We start from the raw sequence: 23,453 nt of genomic DNA, 5'->3' as shown, positions 1-23,453 counted from the left end.
GCACTAAAACGACCAAGCACTAGATAAGTCGTCTAGCAATTATGCAGTACAGTACAGAATATAAACACCAAAAGGCAACAGGAAGTAAACACCCGAAGGCAACAGTATATAAACATGCATGCGCCAAATAAAACCAAGGTTGTGGCCCCCTTTTCAACTGACTTGAGAAAAGGTAATGGGTGAGGGGGGATCCCAATAATCATCCCCACGCATGGGTAGAGCGCTCAATCTCGGAACAAATAACAAGAACTCGGGTCCTAGGGGACATTAGCGAGTCAAAGTTCCGATGCTTTCGCAAAGGGGCACACAGATGCATCTGCTTACAATTTTAGTTGTTAGCAAATAAGTAAAGCATGTGTATCTTCAACAACTGATATATCATGTGATAACCTCCCAACAACCCAACATATCCCGATAACAGATCGAGATAAACAACAGAGCCTAAACACGCCTACGACTCGCAAGGCTCAAACATCAAGCAACGGCTATGGGTACGGAATGATGCATATAGGATTATTAGGGTAAACAAGTGGAATAGGACACGTGACTCGATAAAAAAGCGCAACATAAGGATAGCAATGCGAGGGAGAGTGTAAATAGGTGAAGATAGAGGGCTCGCCTGTGAAAAGCTGCAGAAGCACTTGTCGGAGAACTCGTCATTTCTCACATCAACACTTCGTGATCCTATCCGGGAAGAAGCAAATGCTGGAACACATTGCATGCAAGTCTTACTACTACGAAGAAGTATCGGCATGCTCAAGACGATATGCATGCATGACATGGCAAGGATGATGCGATGCACTTATCCATTTAATCGGAGTCGGAACCCCGGACAAACAAGTTAGGTTGGAGTTGCATTTCTACCGGCAAAGTTAAGTGTTGATTAGCATGGCATACATGGCAGGGGTGAGCTACAACCAAGTTAAATGGAACCGGGACAACATTTATATAATATCCCACATATTCCATATGTTCCATATTAGGTGTTAATGCAAACTATCACGAGATGGTATGATGCATTATGCAACAGCAAGCATGGATGGCATAATCATGTTCAGCATATTTTTCTGATCAAAATTCATATATAACACTTTTTTATTTGGAGTTACCAATTAAAAGTTATTAACAAAATGGGTTTTCCTATTTAAAATAGATAAAACAGGTTTTATTTTAATAGGAAAGGACCCAGAAATAATTATCATACGGGGGGGAGGACCCCGGGTTTATTTTTAAAAGATGCAGGGGGTTATCGAGGAATACGCAGGCGCTAGGGACTGCGGGTTGATAAAGAAAGAGCTGCAGGGGCTCCGTGCAAAACAGGAATTGGATCTGGATCTGAGACGTTTTCGTACCCATGCGAGAGCTAGCCGCTGCGGCTGACGCGTGGGGCCCGGGGTTGACGAGCCGATGATGGGGACGAGCGGGCCCGGCGCACGCTGACTGGATCGGGAGGCTGCAGCGTCCACCTGACGAAACTGAAGATGTTTAGGGTCTGCGCGCCGGCGGGGAAAAACTGTGGCCGTGACCGTCTCCTGGCGGCGCACCCTTGGCAGAAAAGAGAGGGAAGCGGACAGTGGCTCACCGCAGGGGAGTTCGACGGCGTAGAGGAGGGCTCGAGGAGGAGGAAGGTCGCCGGGAGGAAGACGGACGCGGCGATGACATGGCGTGCGCGCGGCCGGCCGTTGCAGACGAGGGCAGCCTCGTCGAAGGAGAGCACCCCCGGAAGAGGTAAAGGGGCTCAGCGGATGTGCGTCGTTACGGGGAGTTGAGGAGGGGCGACGCCTGGACCAGGGGAGCACCAAGCCGTGCTGGCGACGGCGACCTGCGGGAAAACGGCGAGGTTCACCAACGGGAGAGAGAGCAGGGAAGGATGGAGGAAGAGGAGGGGGTCCAGAAGACGCGCCAACTCACCAGGAACACGTAGACGTGGTCCGGGAGGGCGGAGGACGTCGGACGGCACCGCCATCGTCGGATTTTGCCGGCGGCCTGGGTTGGGTATTGGCGATTTTGCGGACGATTCGAAGGTCTCCTGCTCGATTCCTAGCACCAGTAGATGCGCGACGGAGAGGCGCGTCGAACGGTGGCGTTGGCTTGGCGAGGGGCGGTCCGAGGAGGTGGCGCCATGGCGAGGTAGGGCGTCGGTGGCGATGGGAATTTTTCCTCCCCTCCCGTTTGCTTGCAGAGGAAGAAGGAGGGTGGGAGAGAGGCGTGAGGGAGGAGGAGAGAAGAGATGGCGTGGTCCAGAAGAGATAAAGCGAGGGAGGAGGAAAGGTGAGCACGGCGCCGTGGTGGAGGACCACTGCGGGTCACGCCATGTACGTGCTCTCCTCCAGAGCGAAGATGACAACGAGAGAAGGGGATCGAAGGGGTATGCGGGCCAGGCCAGAGGGAAAAGGGAGCTGGGCTGCGGTGCTGGCTTGGGCCACTGGATGGGATGGGTCGGGAGAGAAAAGAGAGAGAGATGGGCTGGATAGAGTTTAGGGTTTTCAAACATGTTTTATTTTTCTTTCTTACTGTTTTGAAACATTTTCAAACTTCCAAAACAAACAAACATTTTATTTAGAAGTTGAAAACATTTTAAATAGTTTAACTATTTTATAGCTTTGTTTTTCTTGGGTTTTATTAAATTAAAAGGAAGGAGGGGGTTTATTATAAAACCCATATGAGAGGTTAAAATAAAATAGCTAGGGTTATAAAATAATTTTATTTTGTTAAAACCATGTGGATGATATGATGCATGATGATGCACAAAAAGAAAAAGAACAAGCAAATCTAATATGGGTTCTACCCTGGGCCGTTACAGCACGCGCCAGGTTCCCGCGGACGGACGAGGAGGAGCGGCAGGACGAGCGGTGGGTTGCCGACGACGAGGCGATCCGCGTCGCGGACGAGGGGGCGGTGAAGAAGGCAGAGGATGCGGAGCTGGTGGAGGCGGCCTGGGACGGCTGGTACGAGGCTGCGGAGGAGGGACCGGACCCCGCCGCACAGGAGGAGGCGGATGCTGCCGCGGCCGCCGACGGGGAGGATGCCGCCCACGACCGCGAGCTAGCGAAGCTCAACGCCACCATCGAGGAGCGTCTTGCCGAGCTCACCCGCGAGACGAGGGAGCACGAGGCCTCCGTCCAGGCCGGTCGCTGCCGTTTAGGCGACCTCATCGGCCGGAAGAACAAGCTCCTCGCTCGGCAAGGAGCACGCTGCCTCCCCCAGATGCCCTCGCCCGACCGGCGCCCCCACGAGGAGGTTGCGAAGGCGGAGCTCGGCCGCCAAGAGCGTCGGCATCAGCAGCAGGGGTCGGCGTCGGCAGCAGGGGAACCACGTGGTCTTACGGCGCGTTGTGTGGGACCTTGACTCGTGGGGGTGATGCGTGTGGTTAACACGTCCGTTGGGAACCCCAAGATGAAGGTGTGATGCGCACAGCGGCAAGTTTCCCTCAGTAAGAAACCAAGGTTTAATCGAACCAGTAGGAGTCAAGAAGCACGTTGAAGGTTGATGGCGGCGGGATGTAGTGCGGCGCAACACCAGAGATTCCGGTGCCAACGTGGAACCTGCACAACACAACCAAAGTACTTTGCCCCAACGAAACAGTGAGGTTGTCAATCTCACCGGCTTGCTGTAACAAAGGATTAACCGTATTGTGTGGAAGATGATTGTTTGCGAAAACAAGAGAACAGTATTGCAGTAGATTGTATTTCAGTATAGAGAATTGGACCGGGGTCCACAGTTCACTAGAGGTGTCTCTCCCATAAGATAAACAGCATGTTGGGTGAACAAATTACAGTTGGGCAATTGACAAATAAAGAGGGCATGACCATGCACATACATATCATGATGAGTATAGTGAGATTTAATTGGGCATTACGACAAAGTACATAGACCGCCATCCAACTGCATCTATGCCTAAAAAGTCCACCTTCAGGTTATCATCCGAACCCCCTCCAGTATTAAGTTGCAAAGCAACAGACAATTGCATTAAGTATGGTGCGTAATGTAATCAACAACTACATCCTTAGACATAGCATCAATGTTTTATCCCTAGTGGCAACAAGACAACACAACCTTAGAACTTTCTCACATCGTCCCAGGTGTCAATGCAGGCATGAACCCACTATCGAGCATAAATACTCCCTCTTGGAGTTACAAGCATCTACTTGGCCAGAGCATCTACGAGTAACGGAGAGTATGCAAGATCATAAACAACACATAGATATAACTTTGATAATCAACATAACAAGTATTCTCTATTCATCGGATCCCAACAAACGCAACATATAGAATTACAGATAGATGATCTTGATCATGTTAGGCAGCTCACAAGATCCGACAATGAAGCACAATGGGGAGAAGACAACCATCTAGCTACTGCTATGGACCCATAGTCCAGGGGTAGACTACTCACTCATCACTCCGGAGGCGACCATGGCGGCGTAGAGTCCTCCGGGAGATGATTCCCCTCTCCGGCAGGGTGCCGGAGGCGATCTCCTGGATCCCCCGAGATGGGATCGGCGGCGGCGGCGTCTCTGGAAGGTTTTCCGTATCGTGGCTCTCGGTGCGGGGTTTCGCAACGGAGGCTTTAAGTAGGCGGAAGGGCAGGTCAGAGGCGGCACGAGGGCCCCACACCACGGGGCCGCGCGGCCAAGGGGGGCCGCGTCGCCCTAGGGTCCTGGGCACCTCGTGGCCCCACTTCGTCTCCTCTTCGGACTTCGGAAGCTTCGTGGCAAAATAGGCCCCGGGCGTTGATTTCGTCCAATTCCGAGAATATTTCGTTACTAGGATTTCTGAAACCAAAAACAGCAGAAAACAGAATCGGCACTTCGGCATCTTGTTAATAGGTTAGTTCCAGAAAATGCACGAATATGACATAAAGTGTGCATAAAACATGTAGATAACATCAATAATGTGGCATGGAACATAAGAAATTATCGATACGTCGGAGACGTATCAGCATCCCCAAGCTTAGTTCTGCTCGTCCCGAGCAGGTAAAACGATAACACAGATAATTTCTGGAGTGACATGCCATCATAACCTTGATCATACTATTTGTAAAGCATATGTAGTGAATGCAGCGATCAAAACAATGTATATGACATGAATAAACAAGTGAATCATAAAGCAAAGACTTTTCATGAATAGCACTTCAAGACAAGCATCAATAAGTCTCGCATAAGAGTTAACTCATAAAGCAATAATTCAAAGTAAAGGCATTGAAGCAACACAAAGGAAGATTAAGTTTCAGCGGTTGCTTTCAACTTGTAACATGTATATCTCATGGATATTGTCAACATAGAGTAATATAATAAGTGCAATAAGCAAGTATGTAGGAATCAATGCACAGTTCACACAAGTGTTTGCTTCTTGAGGTGGAGAGAAATAGGTGAACTGACTCAACAATAAAAGTAAAAGAATGGTCCTCCATATAGGAAAAGCATCGATTGCTATATTTGTGCTAGAGCTTTGATTTTGAAAACATGAAACAATTTTGTCAACGGTAGTAATAAAGCATATGTATCATGTAAATTATATCTTACAAGTTGCAAGCCTCATGCATAGTATACTAATAGTGCCCGCACCTTGTCCTAATTAGCTTGGACTACCGGATCATCGCAATGCACATGTTTTAACCAAGTGTCACAAAGGGGTACCTCTATGCCGCCTGTACAAAGGTCTAAGGAGAAAGCTCGCATTGGATTTCTCGCTATTGATTATTCTCAACTTAGACATCCATACCGGGACAACATAGACAACAGATAATGGACTCCTCTTTTATGCATAAGCATGTAGCAACAATTAGTAATTTTCTCATATGAGATTGAGGATATTTGTCCAAAACTGAAACTTCCACCATGGATCATGGCTTTAGTTAGCGGCCCAATGTTCTTCTCTAACAATATGCATGCTTAACCATAAGGTGGTAGATCTCTCTTACTTCAGACAAGACGAACATGCATAGCAACTCATATGAAATTCAACAAAGAGTAGTTGATGGCGTCCCCAGTGAACATGGTTATCGCACAACAAGCAACTTAATAAGAGATAAAGTGCATAATTACATATTCAATACCACAATAGTTTTTAAGCTATTTGTCCCATGAGCTATATATTGCAAAGGTGAATGATGGAATTTTAAAGGTAGCACTCAAGCAATTTACTTTGGAATGGCGGAAAATACCATGTAGTAGGTAGGTATGGTGGACACAAATGGCATAGTGGTTGGCTCAAGTATTTTGGATGCATGAGAAGTATTCCCTCTCGATACAAGGTTTAGGCTAGCAAGGCTTATTTGAAACAAACACAAGGATGAACCGGTGCAGCAAAACTCACATAAAAGACATATTGTAAACATTATAAGACTCTACACCGTCTTCCTTGTTGTTCAAACTCAATACTAGAAATTATCTAGACCTTAGAGAAACCAAATATGCAAACCAAATTTTAGCATGCTCTATGTATTTCTTCATTAATGGGTGCAAAGCATATGATGCAAGAGCTTAAACATGAGCATAACAATTGCCAAGTATCACATTACCCAAGACATTAATAGCAATTACTACATGTATCATTTTCCAATTCTAACCATATAACAATTTAACGAAGAAGAAACTTCGCCATGAATACTATGAGTAGAAACCAAGGACATACTTGTCCATATGCTACAGCGGAGCGTGTCTCTCTCCCATAAAGTGAATGCTAGGATCCATTTTATTCAAACAAAACAAAAAACAAAAACAAACCGACGCTCCAAGCAAAGCACATAGGATGTGATGGAATAAAAATATAGTTTCAGGGGAGGAACCTGATAATGTTGTCGATGAAGAAGGGGATGCCTTGGGCATCCCCAAGCTTAGACGCTTGAGTCTTCTTAATATATGCAGAGGTGAACCACCGGGGCATCCCCAAGCTTAGAGCTTTCACTCTCCTTGATCATGTTGCATCATACTCCTCTCTTGATCCTTGAAAACTTCCTCCACACCAAACTTAGAACAACTCATTAGAGGGTTAGCGACAATAAAAATTAACATATTCAGAGGTGACACAATCATTCTTAACACTTCTGGACATTGCATAAAGCTACTGGACATTAATGGATCAAAGAAATTCATCCAACATAGCAAAAGAGGCAATGCGAAATAAAAGGCAGAATCTGTCAAAAACAGAACAGTTCGTATTGACGAATTTTATCGAGGCACCAGACTTGATCAAATGAAAATGCTCAAATTGAATGAAAGTTGCGTACATATCTGAGAATCACTCACGTAAATTGGCATAATTTTCTGAGTTACCTACAGATAAAACAGCCCAGATTCGTGACAGCAAAGAAATCTGTTTCTGCGCAGTAATACAAATCTAGTATGAACTTTTCTATCAACGGCTTTACTTGGCACAATAAAACACTAAACTAAGATAAGGAGAGTTTGCTACAGTAGTAAACAACTTCCAAGACACAAAATAAAAACAAAGTACTGTAGGTAAAAACATGGGTTGTCTCCCACAAGCGCTTTTCTTTAACGCCTTTCAGCTAGGCGCAGAAAGTGTGTATCAAGTATTATCAAGAGACGAAGTGTCAACATCATAATTTGTTCTCATAATAGAATCAAAAGGTAACTTCATTCTCTTTCTAGGGAAGTGTTCCATACCTCTCTTGAGAGGAAATTGATATTTTATATTACCTTCCTTCATATCAATGATAGCACCAACAGTTCGAAGAAAAGGTCTTCCCAAGATAATGGGACAAGATGCATTGCATTCAATATCCAGGACAACAAAATCAACGGGGACAAGGTTATTGTTAACGGTAATGCGAACATTATCAACTTTCCCCAAAGGTTTCTTTGTAGAATGATCAGCAAGATTAACATCCAAATAACAATTTTTCAGCGGTGGCAAGTCAAGCATATTATAAATTTTCTTAGGCATAACGGAAATACTTGCACCAAGATCACATAAAGCATTACAATCAAAATCTTTAACCTTCATCTTAATGATGGGCTCCCAACCATCCTCTAGCTTTCTAGGAATAGAGGCTTCACGCTCTAGTTTCTCTTCTCTAGCTTTTATGAGAGCATTTGTAATATGTTGTGTGGAAGCCAAATTTATAGCACTAGCATTAGGACTTTTAGCAAGTTTTTGCAAGAACTTTATAACTTCAGAGATGTGGCAATCATCAAAATTCAAACCATTATAATCTAAAGCAATGGGATCATCATCCCCAATGTTGGAAAAAAATTCAGCAGTTTTATCACAGCGATTTCAGCTTTAGCAGTTTCAGGCGGTTTCTCGCTTTGCATTAGAAGTGGAAACATTGCTAACACCAATTCTTTTATTATTATTAGTAGGAGGTGCAGCAACATGTGTAGCATTAGCATTACAAGTGGTGGTAATAGTCCAAACTTTAGCTACATTCTTCTCTTTAGCTAGTTTTTAATTTTCTTCTCTATCCCACCTAGCACGCAGTTCAGCCATTAATCTTATATTCTCATTAATTCTAACTTGGATGGCATTTGCTGTAGTAACAATTTTATTATGATGATTTTCATTAGGCATAACTTTCGATTTCAAAAGATCAACATCAGCAGCAAGACTATCGACTTTAGAAGCAAGTATATCAATTTTCCCAAGCTTTTCTTCAACAGATTTGTTAAAAGCAGTTTGTGTACTAATAAATTCTTTAAGCATGGCTTCAAGTCCAGGGGGTGAACTCCTATTATTGTTGTAAGAATTCCCATAAGAATTACCATAGCCGTTGCCATTATTATAAGGATATGGCCTATAGTTGTTACTAGAATTGTTCCGGTAAGCATTGTTGTTGAAATTATTATTTTTAATGAAGTTTACATCAACATGTTCTTCTTGTGCAACCAATGAAGCTAACGGAACATTATTAGGATCAATATTAGTCCTATCATTCACAAGCATAGACATAATAGCATCAATCTTATCACTCAAGGAAGAGGTTTCTTCGACAGAATTTACCTTCTTACCTTGTGGAGCTCTTTCCGTGTGCCATTCAGAGTAATTGATCATCATATTATCAAGAAGCTTTGTTGCTTCACCAAGAGTGATGGACATAAAGGTACCTCCAGCAGCTGAATCCAATAAATTCCGCGAAGAAAAATTTAGTCCTGCATAGAAGGTTTGGATGATCATCCAAGTAGTCAGTCCATGAGTTGGGCAATTTTTAACCAGAGATTTCATTCTTTTCCAAGCTTGAGCAACATGTTCAGTATCTAATTGTTTAAAATTCATTATGCTACTCCTCAAAGATATAATTTTAGCAGGGGATAATATCTACCAATAAAAGCATCCTTGCATTTAGTCCATGAATCAATACTATTCTTAGGCAGAGATAGCAACCAATCTTTAGCTCTTCCTCTTAATGAGAAAGGGAACAATTTTAATTTTATAATGTCACCATCTACATCTTTATATTTTTGCATTTCACACAATTCAACAAAATTATTGAGATGGGCAGCAGCATCATCAGAACTAACACCAGAAAATTGCTCTCGCATAACAAGATTTAGTAAAGCAGGTTTAATTTCAAAGAATTCTGCTGTAGTAGCAGGTGGAGCAATAGGTGTGCATAAGAAATCATTATTATTTGTGGTTGTGAAGTCACACAACTTAGTATTTTCAGGGTTGGCCATTTTAGCAATAGTAAATAAAGCAAACTAGATAAAGTAAATGCAAGTAACTAATTTTTTTGTGTTTTTGATATAGCAAACAAGATAGCAATTAAAGTAAAACTAGCTACTAATTTTTTTGTATTTTGATTTAGTGCAGCAAACAAAGTAGTAAATAAAACTAAGCAAGACAAAAACAAAGTAAAGAGATTGAGAAGTGGAGACTCCCCTTGCAGCGTGTCTTGATCTCCCCGGCAACGGCGCCAGAAATTTGCTTGATGCGTGTGGTTAACACGTCCGTTGGGAACCCCAAGAGGAAGGTGTGATGCGCACAGCGGCAAGTTTCCCTCAGTAAGAAACCAAGGTTTAATCGAACCAGTAGGAGTCAAGAAGCACGTTGAAGGTTGATGGCGGCGGGATGTAGTGCGGCGCAACACCAGAGATTCCGGCGCCAACGTGGAACCTGCACAACACAACCAAAGTACTTTGCCCCAACGAAACAGTGAGGTTGTCAATCTCACCGGCTTGCTGTAACAAAGGATTAACCGTATTGTGTGGAAGATGATTGTTTGCGTAAAACAGAGAACGATTGCAGTAGATTGTATTTCAAGATAGAGAATTGGACCGGGGTCCACAGTTCACTAGAGGTGTCTCTCCCATAAGATAAACAGCATGTTGGGTGAACAAATTACAGTTGGGCAATTGACAAATAAAGAGGGCATGACCATGCACATACATATCATGATGAGTATAGTGAGATTTAATTGGGCATTACGACAAAGTACATAGACCGCCATCCAACTGCATCTATGCCTAAAAAGTCCACCTTCAGGTTATCATCCGAACCCCCTCCAGTATTAAGTTGCAAAGCAACAGACAATTGCATTAAGTATGGTGCGTAATGTAATCAACAACTACATCCTTAGACATAGCATCAATGTTTTATCCCTAGTGGCAACAGCACAACACAACCTTAGAACTTTCTGTCACTGTCCCAGGTGTCAATGCAGGCATGAACCCACTATCGAGCATAAATACTCCCTCTTGGAGTTACAAGCATCTACTTGGCCAGAGCATCTACGAGTAACGGAGAGCATGCAAGATCATAAACAACACATAGATATAACTTTGATAATCAACATAACAAGTATTCTCTATTCATCGGATCCCAACAAACGCAACATATAGAATTACAGATAGATGATCTTGATCATGTTAGGCAGCTCACAAGATCCGACAATGAAGCACAATGGGGAGAAGACAACCATCTAGCTACTGCTATGGACCCATAGTCCAGGGGTAGACTACTCACTCATCACTCCGGAGGCGACCATGGCGGCGTAGAGTCCTCCGGGAGATGATTCCCCTCTCCGGCAGGGTGCCGGAGGCGATCTCCTGGATCCCCCGAGATGGGATCGGCGGCGGCGGCGTCTCTGGAAGGTTTTCCGTATCGTGGCTCTCGGTACTGGGGGTTTCGCAACGGAGGCTTTAAGTAGGCGGAAGGGCAGGTCAGGAGGCGGCACGAGGGCCCCACACCACAGGGCCGCGCGGCCAAGGGGGGGGGGGGCGCCGCCCTAGGGTCTGGGCACCTCGTGGCCCCACTTCGTCTCCTCTTCGGACTTCTGGAAGCTTCGTGGCAAAATAGGCCCCTGGGCGTTGATTTCGTCCAATTCCGAGAATATTTCGTTACTAGGATTTCTGAAACCAAAAACAGCAGAAACAAAGAATCGGCACTTCGGCATCTTGTTAATAGGTTAGTTCCAGAAAATGCACGAATATGACATAAAGTGTGCATAAAACATGTAGATAACATCAATAATGTGGCATGGAACATAAGAAATTATCGATACGTCGGAGACGTATCAGGGGGCAGCGGCCCTAGACGGAGGAGGAGGAGGAGCATGACCGTGCGAAAACTGCGCAGAGGGCCAGGAGGAGGGCGGATGCGAAGGAACGCCGGCGGGCGGCCGCCGCCAGGCCACCCAGCTGATAAAGCTGGAGTGAAATCCTCACGCGTACAGGTCACTCGCGTCGAGTGAAATCCACGGTCCCGGCAGCGTAGGTAGACTAGTAGTAGGTAGTATTAAAAAATTGTAATATGTTTTATTTTAATGAACAATGAAATTATGTCCTTATGACACGCGGGCTAGGGGAGGACAAGGGGAGGACGCGAGCGGCCAGCTCCTGACGTTCGTGGCCACGCAAACGCGACCCAGATTTGGGTTGGGTTTGGGTCGTTCCGTACGCCGCGGCCATCTGTTTTAGGGATGGATCCTGGATGACGGTTTTATCCGTTTCGACCTATCCAAACGCGTGGGTGCGGGTCGCGTTGGAGATGGTCTAACGGTCAACACATGGATGCATAGTGCTTACCAACTATACTAGTCTAGTTCACGCAAAGTGGACCGTATACAACAGCACCATATGTGCGTATCTTTCATGCTTGGCTGTGCAATAATATCATGTACGATAATCAAATAACCCCACGGCATGCTTCACATGAATCGTGCATCGTGTACACTTAACAATGATCGTGCATCCCATGAACCAAGAAGCGGAGACGGACTAGTGCATACTCCGTGCCAACTAGTGCAACTGTGCAAGATGGCACGATGAAATAGCAGTATCACAAGTTGATTCCCATTGACACAAATGTAGTGCTGGCCCTGCCTGGCTTGTACGCCAATGATGAAACGTCACAGAGACTAACATTAATAATTAGTATAAGCAGGAGTAGTTTCGATTCAGTAGCACACTTCCTAAATTAGTTTGTTCTAACCACTTGGTATGATACTATCTAAACCCCTCAGCCGATCGATGATGCATGCTCTCGGCTACCTAGAGGCCTAGAGCTAACAAAGCCCAGCCAGCCATGGAAGTTCAGTACCCCAAGTTCCTCCTCTACGGCCTCCTCATCCTGGGGTCATGGCTCATCTCCTGCTTTCTCCACTTCCAATTCCTCCACATCTACCTCTTGTCTGCTAACCCCAACTCAGGAGCGACGCTCGACGTCGTCCTCCCGCTCTCAGTTCCCATCGCGCTCAATGCCAGCTTCCTTCCACTAGCTCCCTCTCCCGTCGGGGCCGATCGGGATGGCGCGCTGCCCCCGGCAACGGCACCGTCCTCAGCGTCGTGCGAGGGCAGATACGTGCACATGCTAGATGTGTCTTCCCGGTTCGATGTTCTCAGCGCCTGCGTCGAGGGCTCGCCTGCATTTCAGGACGAGGGCAGCATGTGCTCCCTGATGGTCAATGCCGGCATGGGCCCCGAGCTCCCTCCCGCCACAGGCAACGGCAGTGATGGTGACACCGGCATCATCCCCAACACCGGATGGTAAGCTCCCTGATCATTCACTGACGCCATATATAAACTCATGGTGCACGCTACATATTACTATATAAATTGCGTCATATCGGCAATTCAGCACGCGTCTAAGAATAATGAGCACGTACGTGCAGGTACAACACGAACCAATACGCCCTGGAGGTGATCGTACACAACCGGATGCGCCTCTACGAGTGCCTCACCGACGACCCAGCGGCAGCCACGGCGGTGTACGTGCCCTACTACCCAGGGCTGGAGCTCCAGCAGCACCTGTGCGACCGCAATTTTACGGTGCGCAACGGTCTCTCCTCCGAGTTCCTAGGGTGGCTGTCGTCGCGGCCGCAGTGGGCGGCCTTCGGGGGCCGTGACCACTTCATGGTAGCCGCCAAGACCAACTGGATGTTCCGGCAGAGCGCCGCCGTGAAGTGCGGCAATGACTTCCTTGATCACCCTGAGTCCGGCAACATGACGGTGCTGACCTACGAGTCCAACGCCTGGGAGCCGCTGGACTTCGCGGTGCCGTACCCGAGCTACTTCCACCCGACGTCGGCCGGCGAGGTGGCCGGGTGGCAGGAGCGCGCCCGCGCCGCGGAGCGGCCGTGGCTCTTCACATTCGCCGGCGCGCCACGTGCCAACGGGATGCTGGTTATCCGCGACCGTATCATTGACTCGTGCACGTCATCGAGCCGGTGCCGGCTTGTCGACTGCAGCCACGACAAAACCTGCAAGTCGCCGCGGAGGGTTGTCTCCGCATTCGGCGCCTCCCGCTTCTGCCTGCAGCCGAACGGCGACTCCTACATGCGCCGCTCCTCGGTCGACTCCGTCATGGCTGGATGCATCCCCGTCTTCTTCCACGAGGCGTCCACCTTTAAGAAGCAGTACCGGTGGCACCATCCGGACCCGGACAGTAGCGATGGCGAGGAGCGACGGTACTGGGTGCTCATCGACCCGGACGAGCTCCTCGAAGAGAAGGTGGACATCGAGGAGGTGCTAGCAAGGTATACCGATGAGGAGGTGGCCGCCATGAGGGAGGAGGTCATCAAGATGATCCCAAGGTTCTTGTACGAGGACCCCAGGGTGAGGTTCAAGGGAGACATGAGGGATGCGTTTGACGTTTCCTTTGATGAGGTGATGGGGAGGATGAGGAGGATCAAGAACGGCCAGGATTTGGGATAGTTCTTTGTAGGGGTAGTAAAGCAGCACTTTATTCAATAGTTAGGGCTAAATGGCCCGATACAATTCTAGCAATCTTTGCTAGAAAATCAAGTACTTCCCGCGACTTAAATTAATTGACACACCTCAAATGCTCAATAGTACACTTGTAATGAACATACTATATGAATGCATCGATTAATTCGGGCCTGATGGGGCACTACAAAAACATGATAACAATCCGATTACATCGATGACCCAACTTGAGGAGTACATAATGTTTAAACTTAGGCGACATGCCACACTAGAGATGGGGCCTGGTGTTCATGGATTCGAGGGGATTTACGGAAGAACACCAAAAACACAAGGTAGAACGCACACCACGTCCGGTACAAATCGGTTTGCTCGAGTGGCACAAACCATCACTCCTAGAGAATCACGAGGGAGATACCGCTAGGTAGAATCCCACGTGAGAGATCGGCAAGAAGATGGTACAATCACTTAGGTGAGAGAGTAACAAGGAATCAACCAAGTAGAATATGACTGGATACAAAAATGATAACTCAATTGTAATGATTTTTAACATACTTTGGCCTATCTGGAAAGCTAGGTATGACCTTCTTTTCAACAGGAAACATAAAGCTCCATTCCAGGTTTTGCATGTAATACAGGGGAAGTGGAGCTTCAGGAACATGGTCTGTCCAAATGAAGGATCAATAAAAATTAATATTGATGCTGCCTATGATGCCGATTTGGGCACATGAGGCATGGGTGCTATTGCTAGAGATTGCAAGGGTAAATTTATGGCTGCAAGTTAAGGAGATTCATTTCGTGGCAGATCCCTTCATGGCGGAGGTATATGCTTTGCGTGATGGCCTGAGTTTGGCACAATTCTTAGGAGGGAATAAGGTTATTATTCAGTCGGATAATGTGCAGGTCATTGAAACTATGATGAATGGGTGCTTCTCGGCCACGTTTTCTGCAGCTATTTTTGAAGATTGCAGGATTCTTTTTACTGGTTATAGGAAAATTCTGTTTGATCATTGTAATAGAGAGGCGAATCAGGTTGCTCATGAGCTAGCTAGGCATAGTGTTAGTTTTCATGTTGATGAGTTTTGGGATAGTGATCCCCTAGCTTTATCTTACCAGCTATGGTGAATGATGTAGCTACTATATGATCCAAGTGCACCAACTTTTTTACGCACTTTTTTCCTTACCAGAGTATCGAAGGGGTGGAAGGTTTTTAATGAGGCGGCTTGCTTGCCTGTTATAATATATTTGTGCTTTAAAAAAAAAGAGTCGGGGGTCGGGGCAGTTGTAAGAGATGCCCTAAAAAAATGCCGTCATTTTATAAAAATCCTAAATTATATAGATGTACGGAATCTTGGACCTAACTGCAAGAGTTACATTCCCCTCCCAAATCTCGCGCGCACCATCCCGGCGACCCCGGGCGATGCCGTCCTCCTACGCCGCCGCCGCCGCCGCTGCGTCCTCCTCGCGGAAACCAGTTCGCACGACCACTGCAGCTCCCACCGCCCCTACACCAGCACCCCGACCTGCACCAGCGCCCTCGCCGCCCAACCCTAGCCCCGTCTCCGACTCCGACCCCTCGTCCTACTCCTCCTCCGGGGACGAGACCGATCTCTCCGCCTGCGACCCGGCCACTAAATCCATCCTCTCCAGCTACCTCTCCGCGGCCGGAAATGGCGCCGACCTCTCCAAGGTCGGCATCTTCCTCAACTCCGCCGCGCGCCGCAGATCACCGCCGTGCCTGATCTGCTTGGACCCCATCCGCCCCTCCGACCCCGTCTGGTCCTGCTCCGCGTCGTGCTTTGCGCTCCTCCACCTCCACTGCATCCAGTCATGGGCGCACCAGTCAGCCACCGCCGCCCCCTCCCCCACCTGGGGCTGCCCCAAGTGCCGCGTCGCCTACCCCAAATCCCAGACCCCCACCTCCTACCACTGCTTCTGCTCCAAGACGGTAGACCCACCCGCGGATCCCTGGATCCTCCCCCACTCCTGCGGCGACGTCTGTGGCCGCCCTCTCAATTCAAATGCAGACTCCGGCTGCGAGCACACCTGCCTCCTGCTTTGCCACCCCGGGCCTTGCCCGCCGTGCCCGGCAGTTGTCCCGAATGCTCGCTGCTTTTGTGGAGCGCACCGGGAGCCCCGGCGCTGCGCACATCAGCGTTATTCTTGCGCGGGCAAATGTAACAGACGCCTCAGCTGTGAACTCCACCGGTGTCCGGTGGAGTGCCATGATGGGCCCTGCCCACCGTGTGCGGTGATGGGGGATCACAAATGCGAATGTGGAGAGACAATGCTGAAGAGATTGTGCTCCGAAAGGGTCTTCCAATGCAAGAGTGAGTGTGGTGGGATGCTGGAGTGTGGGAAGCATATGTGTGAGAGAGGATGCCATGGTGGAAAGTGCGGGGAATGTCCGCTACGTGGACGAAGAACATGCCCTTGTGGCAAGAAGGACTATCCAAAGTTAGAGTGTGATGTGGAGGCTGCCACATGTGGATCGACTTGTGAGAAGGTGCTTGGGTGTGGAAGGCACAAGTGCCCCGAGCGCTGCCATCGTGGCCCGTGTGACGTGATCTGCCGTCTTGTCATAAAAAAGTCCTGCCGCTGTGGGGGTCTGAAGAAGGAGGTACATATCCATACTACATGTTTGTGATGATAACCTTGCAAGTAGTAAAAAAGAAGATATTTGATCACATTGTGTGAGAAGGTTTTCTCAAAAAAAAAAAATGTTTTCTCAAAAAAACATTGTGTGAGAAGATAAATTACTAGAATGTGAAAGGCAACTAGCAACACTACTTGCACCTAATTGGCAGAATTTGTCTTCAAGTAATTGCTACATGTAACAGGCAATTGTTGAAATCTGCATTTTCCAGTGGACAATTGTGTGCTTCAAATTGTTTTTTTTTACTCCAAAGTTTACTCTTTGCATCCATACTATTTAACATAGTAGAAACAATGAGTAGCAATTGTTATTTTTTCTTTCTCCTTAATCTGGTCCAGAAGTAATTCTATAGCTCGGTAGGTATACTTCTATGTTATTGCTTATTAGGAAGCAAGTGCTTAATTCCCAAAATATTGTGATGCATTTTATCAGCTTCCTTGCCACCAAGACTTGACCTGCGAAAGGAAATGTCAGCGTTTACGTGCCTGTGGACGCCATGCTTGTAAGCGACGTTGTTGTGTTGGGGATTGCCCACCCTGCGCGGAGGTACTTCTTGGTCTTCTTCTTTGATGCATTATTTTGGCTCCTTTCAAGCACTAAAGTAGTCTATGTTTGTAGACTTGTGATCGGAGGCTCAGATGTGGCAACCATAAATGTCTCTCTCCATGCCACAGGTACTGCCGTAACCAAAGATGCATATTTTCGTTTGCCATTTGCTATTGTTTAGTTCTAGTTGCGTTGCTACATGCCTACGTCACGTGTATGTGCTCCCATGTTGGTTTAACCACACAGTACATTTCAAAACATAGTGGTGTTTTGCTCTGAAATAGTCACATTTACTTTTTGGATGGAAAACTCGAGTCTGTTAGTCTGTAGTTTCCAGGGTGTCTAGTGTCTTATTGGTTCATTTTTCTGAACTGAAATTTCTATTTTTAGTGACATCTGGTTCCTTTTGTTTACCAGCGGTGCTTGTTCACCCTGTCCTTTGATGAAGACCATCTCATGCTTCTGTGGGAAAACATACTTTGAGGTTGAACTTGGTGGTCTCTTAACTTTGTTTTTCATTCCGTTATATGAGTTATATTGGTCCTACTACTTCCTTACTAAAGATGATTAGGACTTATGAGAAATAATTAGCATAAACAATAATTTTTACGTGATCTGGTGCACTTGCCTTATTGTTAATTCTTATTCAGATTTGAGTATACAGTACATCTATATCCTCCTCAGTGTCTCTCCTGACTCACTCAACTTCTTTAAATTGCTAGTGTGTTAAATAGTTATACCATACTTGCTAAGTTTCACTTTGTAGATTAAAATGCATAATTCTATTGTAGGTTCCTTGTGGGACCGAGAAGAACCAGAAACCTCCCAAATGCTCGAAAAGATGCAATATAGATCGCCTATGCAGACACAAGCTTGACTGCCGGGTAAACTATTCTGCCTCTTTTCTTTTACATTGTCATTACTCATTAATTGATATCACTTGATAATTTTCATTGCTGATTGCCATCACAAGTGTATTTGTGACGTTGTTCAGAATTTATTTTGGTGAATTTGTTCGCATGCCATTTCTGGGTACTTCTTCTGCTATTATAGATTTGCCATCATAATTTACTGACATTTAATCTCCTTCCTTTAGCCCCATAAATGCCACTATGGAGCATGTCCACCATGCAAACTGATCTGCGGGGAAGAATTTTCTTGTGGCCACAAGTGTAAAGAAAGGTTCTGAGTTTACTTAATATACCGAGTGTGTCATTGCAGCAGTGTATCAAGAACTATAACTAACTCTGATCTCTTACAATCTTAACACTACTCAGGTGCCATGGCTCTATTCCTCCACCGAACCCCGAGTACACACTTAAACCAATGAAGAAGAAAATGGAAAAGCATATAGAATGCACACCTGGAACACCATGCCCACCATGCCAGGAAATTGTTTTGGTGCCATGTTTTGGGCAACATCTAAGCCAAGAACGTGCAGTAAGTTTTGAACAAGTGGCCTTTGGTCAATTTATGCCTCCCTCCTTCCCTCTCTCTCTCGCACACACTCGAGCATGCCATGCACTTGCACTTGCTTGTACACCAGATTATAGGAACCATTCTTTTCTTATTTTTTGCAGATGCCTTGTTCCAGAAGCAGGCAATTTCCCTGTCAGAATTTATGTGGAAACATTCTCCACTGTGGCAACCATTATTGCACAAAGACTTGCCATGTGTTAGAGGTCCCATCAAATCAGCCTAAAGCTGATACCATATTATCTTTCAGTAGGGAGAACACATTTGCTGAGCCTTGTGAAAGATGCAATCTTCGTTGTCAAGTGGTCAGTTCGTACTTTCCCTTGCAGTACTTTCAGTTTGGCTGTTCTGTTTATAATCTTTCATGTGAAATGTCTAGCTAGCCTCCACATCTTTCTTTTTAGCTTGGTGCATGATGTTTTGTCTTAATGCTTCTGCCAGGTCAGGGATCCTCCTTGCTCACATCCTTGCCCTTTGCCATGTCATCTAAGTGATTGTCCACCTTGCAAAGTCCTTGTTAAAAGATCATGCCATTGTGGTGCTATGGTACACGCTTTCGAGTGTGTGCACTATAACAACCTAAAGGCCAAGGAACAAGTGAAAGCAAGGGCCTGTGGTGGCCCATGCCATAGGTCAGTTACCAATTCCCAGTTCCCACTTGCTTCTGTTATGACTGTTCAAATAAAAAATGTTGCACAATTTTCACCCAAACCTCCATATTTTGATTTATAACTTTATATGTTTTATTGAATTCTTCGACCTGTTATTTATGGCACTGTGCAGGAAATTATCAAATTGTCCCCATCTGTGCTCAGAAATATGTCACCCTGGTCAATGCCCGTCAGTTGATCAGTGCATGAAAAAGGTGTGGCCTCAGCTTATATTTAGTTTGAAATAACTTGTAACCTGGTAAACAGCAAGTGATCTAGTGCTTGATCTGTTTAGCTGACGAAACTGTAGATGAGATTATTTTTTGGATATATTGCTACATTGAAAATTCAAGTAAATTATAATTTTGCAGTTTCAAGCTATACTTTGCTAGTCGTTTTTGTTACAGTATATGTGGATTGCCCACCTTCCTTCCATCATTTTTGGACTTCTGATTCCACTGGTTGGTGCATGGAACTTAACTATTTTATTTCCTCTACATATTTGATATCTATGCAGGTCAATGTACGTTGTGCATGTAGCACCCTGAAAAAGGAGTGGGTATGTCAAGATGTTCTCAAGGAGTACCGTAGGTCAGGCCGTGATCCAAAAGAAGTACCCAAAGGTCAGTTTGGAGTTGGCCTGATTCCATGTGGTGGAGATTGCGCGAAAAAGGTCAAAGTTTCAGATCCAGAGCTGCATCTCCGGAAAGTCCAGGAGATTAAGGTACCAGACCCTACCATCATAACAGTATTTTTTAATCAACGCACTGTTCTTATCTGTGAAGGTTTCACCACCAAACAATTGGATTTTGAGGTTATGGACTGAATGTGTGCTTATTTCCATGTAGAACCCTGCTGCAGAAGCTGCAAACGTGCCCAAACGCAGGAAGAAGCGCGACCGTGGAGTACAGGAACCTGTCGGGGTTTCGACATGGCAGGTTTGTAAAACTACATATGGTCTGCTTAGGGCATTGTGTTGGCTGTACTATCTGCTCCTTACAATGCACTTACATTTTGCAGAAAATCAAGCGGTATCTCCTGATATTTCTGGCAGTGCTGATTGCTATAGCTGTACTGTACGTGTTGGGAAAAGTGGTTTACCAGGTTTCAGACTGGATGAATGAAATGGAAGCGCAGAAGGCCAGGCAAAGGCTTCTAAGGGCTGGAAGGCTGTAGAAGTGAACAATATATATGGATTCTTAATGAATTTTGAGATGTACATTAAATGAGTAATAAACTGAGCTTTACTGCCAGTATCCAGTTTTGGAGGCATGTGAGTTGAAGGATGCCGTTGTTTTGCGCCTTCCTAGTGCCGAAGGAAGACAGCTTTGTATTGTTTGTAATATGTCGTTGTTGAGTTGCTGTAAATGAACAAATGATGTCAATAATATATGGGTGATCCAGAACACTTTCTTGCAACAACGGTGTTGTCGTATAGGTTATTTGTCAGATATCCAATCTGCAAGCAACATGGCACTGCCAGTTCGGAACAAAACAGACAACATGAGCTACTAGTTTATTACATGTCTCCAATTTTTTTATTTGTGCAAGAAGTTGAACACATTTTTCGCAGAAGGGTGCACATCTGTGAAATGCACAAGCACCTGTGGAGCCCATGTACATTTCTATGGCGAAGTTCTCAAGTAAACTGCACATCATTACTGAACTAAACGTTTTGAAACCTGTACTAAAAATGCTGTTCCTGTATTTTCCGTAAGCGACAAAGTTCTTATTTCCTGATAGTAGCAGGCCACCAAGTTTAATTCGCTCCCGAGCCAAAATCGCCTCATGCTTGCTTCAATTCAAGTCGAGTTCTACTACAACCTGAATTTCACTAGATATCCTTGCTCGCTTGTCGCCCTGCAACTTGGGGTGTAGATACTGCAGTCGACTCCGAGTCCATGCCTCCTCCACTCTCCGGGCAACACCACCATCAAGCATCAACGCAACAGCAGCATGCTATCTCCTTGACCTCCCAAAAAAGGTGGATTCTTCCGGCCGTAGCACGAAACCCATCCTACAGAATCAGATGCCGTAATGCTCAAAGCTGAATGAAAGGCAAAAACATACTCTTATTTTCTCCGCCGCACTTTCTCGGCCGCTGTTTATCTTTGATGCTGACATTATCTTCCGGACAGCTCTCGCATGCCGTCCAAAGCACAATGGCAGGCGCCAAAGTGATCTAAAAAAGGTCGAATTCTGTCTTCACTTCTTTATCATATACTATATGCCACGATCTGCCGTAATGTTCCATCTCAGTTAGTCTTTTAGCCCTTCTGCTGTTCTGCAGCTATATATATGCCACGATCTACCAGAACTGTTGTTGCACTCAAAGAGTAGCTCAGAGAGAAACCGACCATGGGTGCGGCACCGTCACACCAGGAGCAGGAGGCGTCCTCCGCCTCGTCGCGCAACGGGGTCGGCCGCGCCGCCGTGCCGACGATGGCACCCAGCGTTTCTACCACCTCTGATACCGCGAACCAGGCCCAGTCCAAAAGAGCACCGCCGCCTCACATGTTCCGGGAGATCGTCGCCGGGGAGAAGGTCACTGATGTGGCTGCACTGGAAGATCAGGCCTCCACGGGGGTCCTCTTGTTGGCCGCGAAAACAAAGGTCCGTTTACCTCTGAACACGAACTGCCATCATGATATATACGGGGTATCATCATAACTTTTGATTGACTTTTCAACATGGTTTGTGGTCTAAACATGCAACGAATGGTGCAGAAGTACTGGGTGGATGCTAGGACTAGGCACAACTGCTTCATGCTGCTCCCCAGAGGCCTGCACATCACCTGGAGCGAGGACCCGAAGTACTGGACCTGGAAACCCCTGAAAGAAGGAAGGTCAGTTAAGCATCACAACATGTCTGATATGTTAACATAAAAGCTATTTTCAGTTGTCCATACATATTGCCTCAGAAATCATACATACTTACTGTTCCGAACCTGCCATCTTACCATCAGTGACGCCGAAGCCGAAACCGAGGCGGCGGCGCTGCAGAACGTGTGCTGGCTGGAGATCATTGGGAAGCTGGAGCTGTCCCACCTCACACCAGGAGTCACCTACGAGGTTGTCTTCGAGGTGATGCTCACCGATCCGGCCTACGGATGGTCTACGCCGGTGAACCTCCGGCTGAAGCTCCCCGACGGGACGGTTCAGCAGCACAAGGAGAACCTGATGGCCAAGCCTAGAGGGGAGTGGCTGCAGCTCAAGGTTGGGGAGGTCAAGCCGCAGAAGGGGCAGAATGGAGAAGCCGAGGTCTCCATGTTTGAGTACGAGGGTGGGCAGTGGAAGAGGGGGCTCCTCATCAAGGGCATCAAGATCGTCCCAAAAGAATGATTTGATTTTGTTTTACTGCGGACGATCGTTAGCGTTTGTTTGTCAACTATGCATGGAATAATATGGTATTTGGGCTGTTACAGAACTTAAAGGCTTCTGAATATATATCTTCCATAAAAATCTTGAAAGAACCGAAGATTACTTTCCTCAAGCATGGAGATTTTAATCGTTTAAAACAGCATATATCAGATTTCCCAATTTAACTGATAAAATTTCAGAAGAAAGATGGGCTACGTAACACTGTTACTGAATCCAGCGCAGATCATGTTTTCAACATAAATCTGGTGTTCCTTAACACCGACATTCTTAGTGTAGCTGCAATATGATCACGGTAAATAGGAAGCATGGACTAAGCTTAATCTTTCCGGTGTTCAAATAAGTTAGCCCAAGCTACCATCATCATGAAGGCTTTGCTGACATGCACGGTTATTAACAAAAAAAAATAGCGGTTTATTTCTCTAAAGCATCTTGCACTGTACTACATGCTCTAAGAGACAATATTATTATGATAGTTACATTTTATTAGATGACGAAGTGATAGGCTCCATTAATGCATCATGAATTATTAGGATAGGGGTCACATGTTTTTTACGAGTACACCACATAGTGGAGAGCCGCCATTCCTCTTCATCACTGAGGAAAAATCATGCGCCAAGAA

At 46.1% G+C, this 23,453-nt stretch overlaps 3 protein-coding genes across 4 annotated transcripts; all 3 read left to right on the top strand.

The window, feature by feature from the left end:
• Nucleotides 1–12,461: 12,461 nt before the first annotated feature.
• LOC127338177 (xyloglucan galactosyltransferase KATAMARI1 homolog) lies at nucleotides 12,462–14,287 on the top strand. The gene is made up of 2 exons (XM_051364401.2): nucleotides 12,462–12,950; nucleotides 13,076–14,287. The coding sequence occupies exons 1-2, from the start codon at nucleotides 12,490–12,492 to the stop codon at nucleotides 14,115–14,117; spliced, it is 1,503 nt and encodes a 500-aa protein (XP_051220361.1). The 5' UTR covers nucleotides 12,462–12,489; the 3' UTR covers nucleotides 14,118–14,287.
• A 1,197-nt stretch (nucleotides 14,288–15,484) lies between these two features.
• On the top strand, nucleotides 15,485–20,876 carry LOC127341313 (NF-X1-type zinc finger protein NFXL2). Of its 2 annotated transcripts, XM_071827942.1 has the most exons (14): nucleotides 15,485–16,746; nucleotides 17,215–17,328; nucleotides 17,401–17,456; nucleotides 17,746–17,812; nucleotides 18,120–18,212; nucleotides 18,425–18,510; nucleotides 18,606–18,768; nucleotides 18,909–19,109; nucleotides 19,246–19,436; nucleotides 19,588–19,669; nucleotides 19,972–20,178; nucleotides 20,303–20,392; nucleotides 20,475–20,673; nucleotides 20,707–20,876. In XM_071827942.1, the coding sequence occupies exons 1-13, from the start codon at nucleotides 15,547–15,549 to the stop codon at nucleotides 20,628–20,630; spliced, it is 2,706 nt and encodes a 901-aa protein (XP_071684043.1). In that variant the 5' UTR covers nucleotides 15,485–15,546; the 3' UTR covers nucleotides 20,631–20,673; nucleotides 20,707–20,876. The 2 variants fall into 2 exon arrangements, with proteins under 2 accessions (XP_071684043.1, XP_051223082.1); XM_051367122.2 differs by having other exon boundaries at nucleotides 20,475–20,876.
• Nucleotides 20,877–21,751: 875 nt separating this feature from the next.
• Nucleotides 21,752–22,898, top strand: LOC127341314 (lectin). The gene is made up of 3 exons (XM_051367123.2): nucleotides 21,752–22,067; nucleotides 22,181–22,299; nucleotides 22,420–22,898. The coding sequence occupies exons 1-3, from the start codon at nucleotides 21,813–21,815 to the stop codon at nucleotides 22,793–22,795; spliced, it is 750 nt and encodes a 249-aa protein (XP_051223083.1). The 5' UTR covers nucleotides 21,752–21,812; the 3' UTR covers nucleotides 22,796–22,898.
• The last annotated feature ends 555 nt before the right edge of the window (nucleotides 22,899–23,453 follow it).

This window comes from Lolium perenne, chromosome 3 (genome assembly GCF_019359855.2).
Source record: "Lolium perenne isolate Kyuss_39 chromosome 3, Kyuss_2.0, whole genome shotgun sequence".
NCBI classification, from domain to species: Eukaryota; Viridiplantae; Streptophyta; class Magnoliopsida; order Poales; family Poaceae; genus Lolium; species Lolium perenne.
Note: the sequence above shows the minus strand (reverse complement) of the source record. Positions and strands in the feature narration are given on the sequence as shown.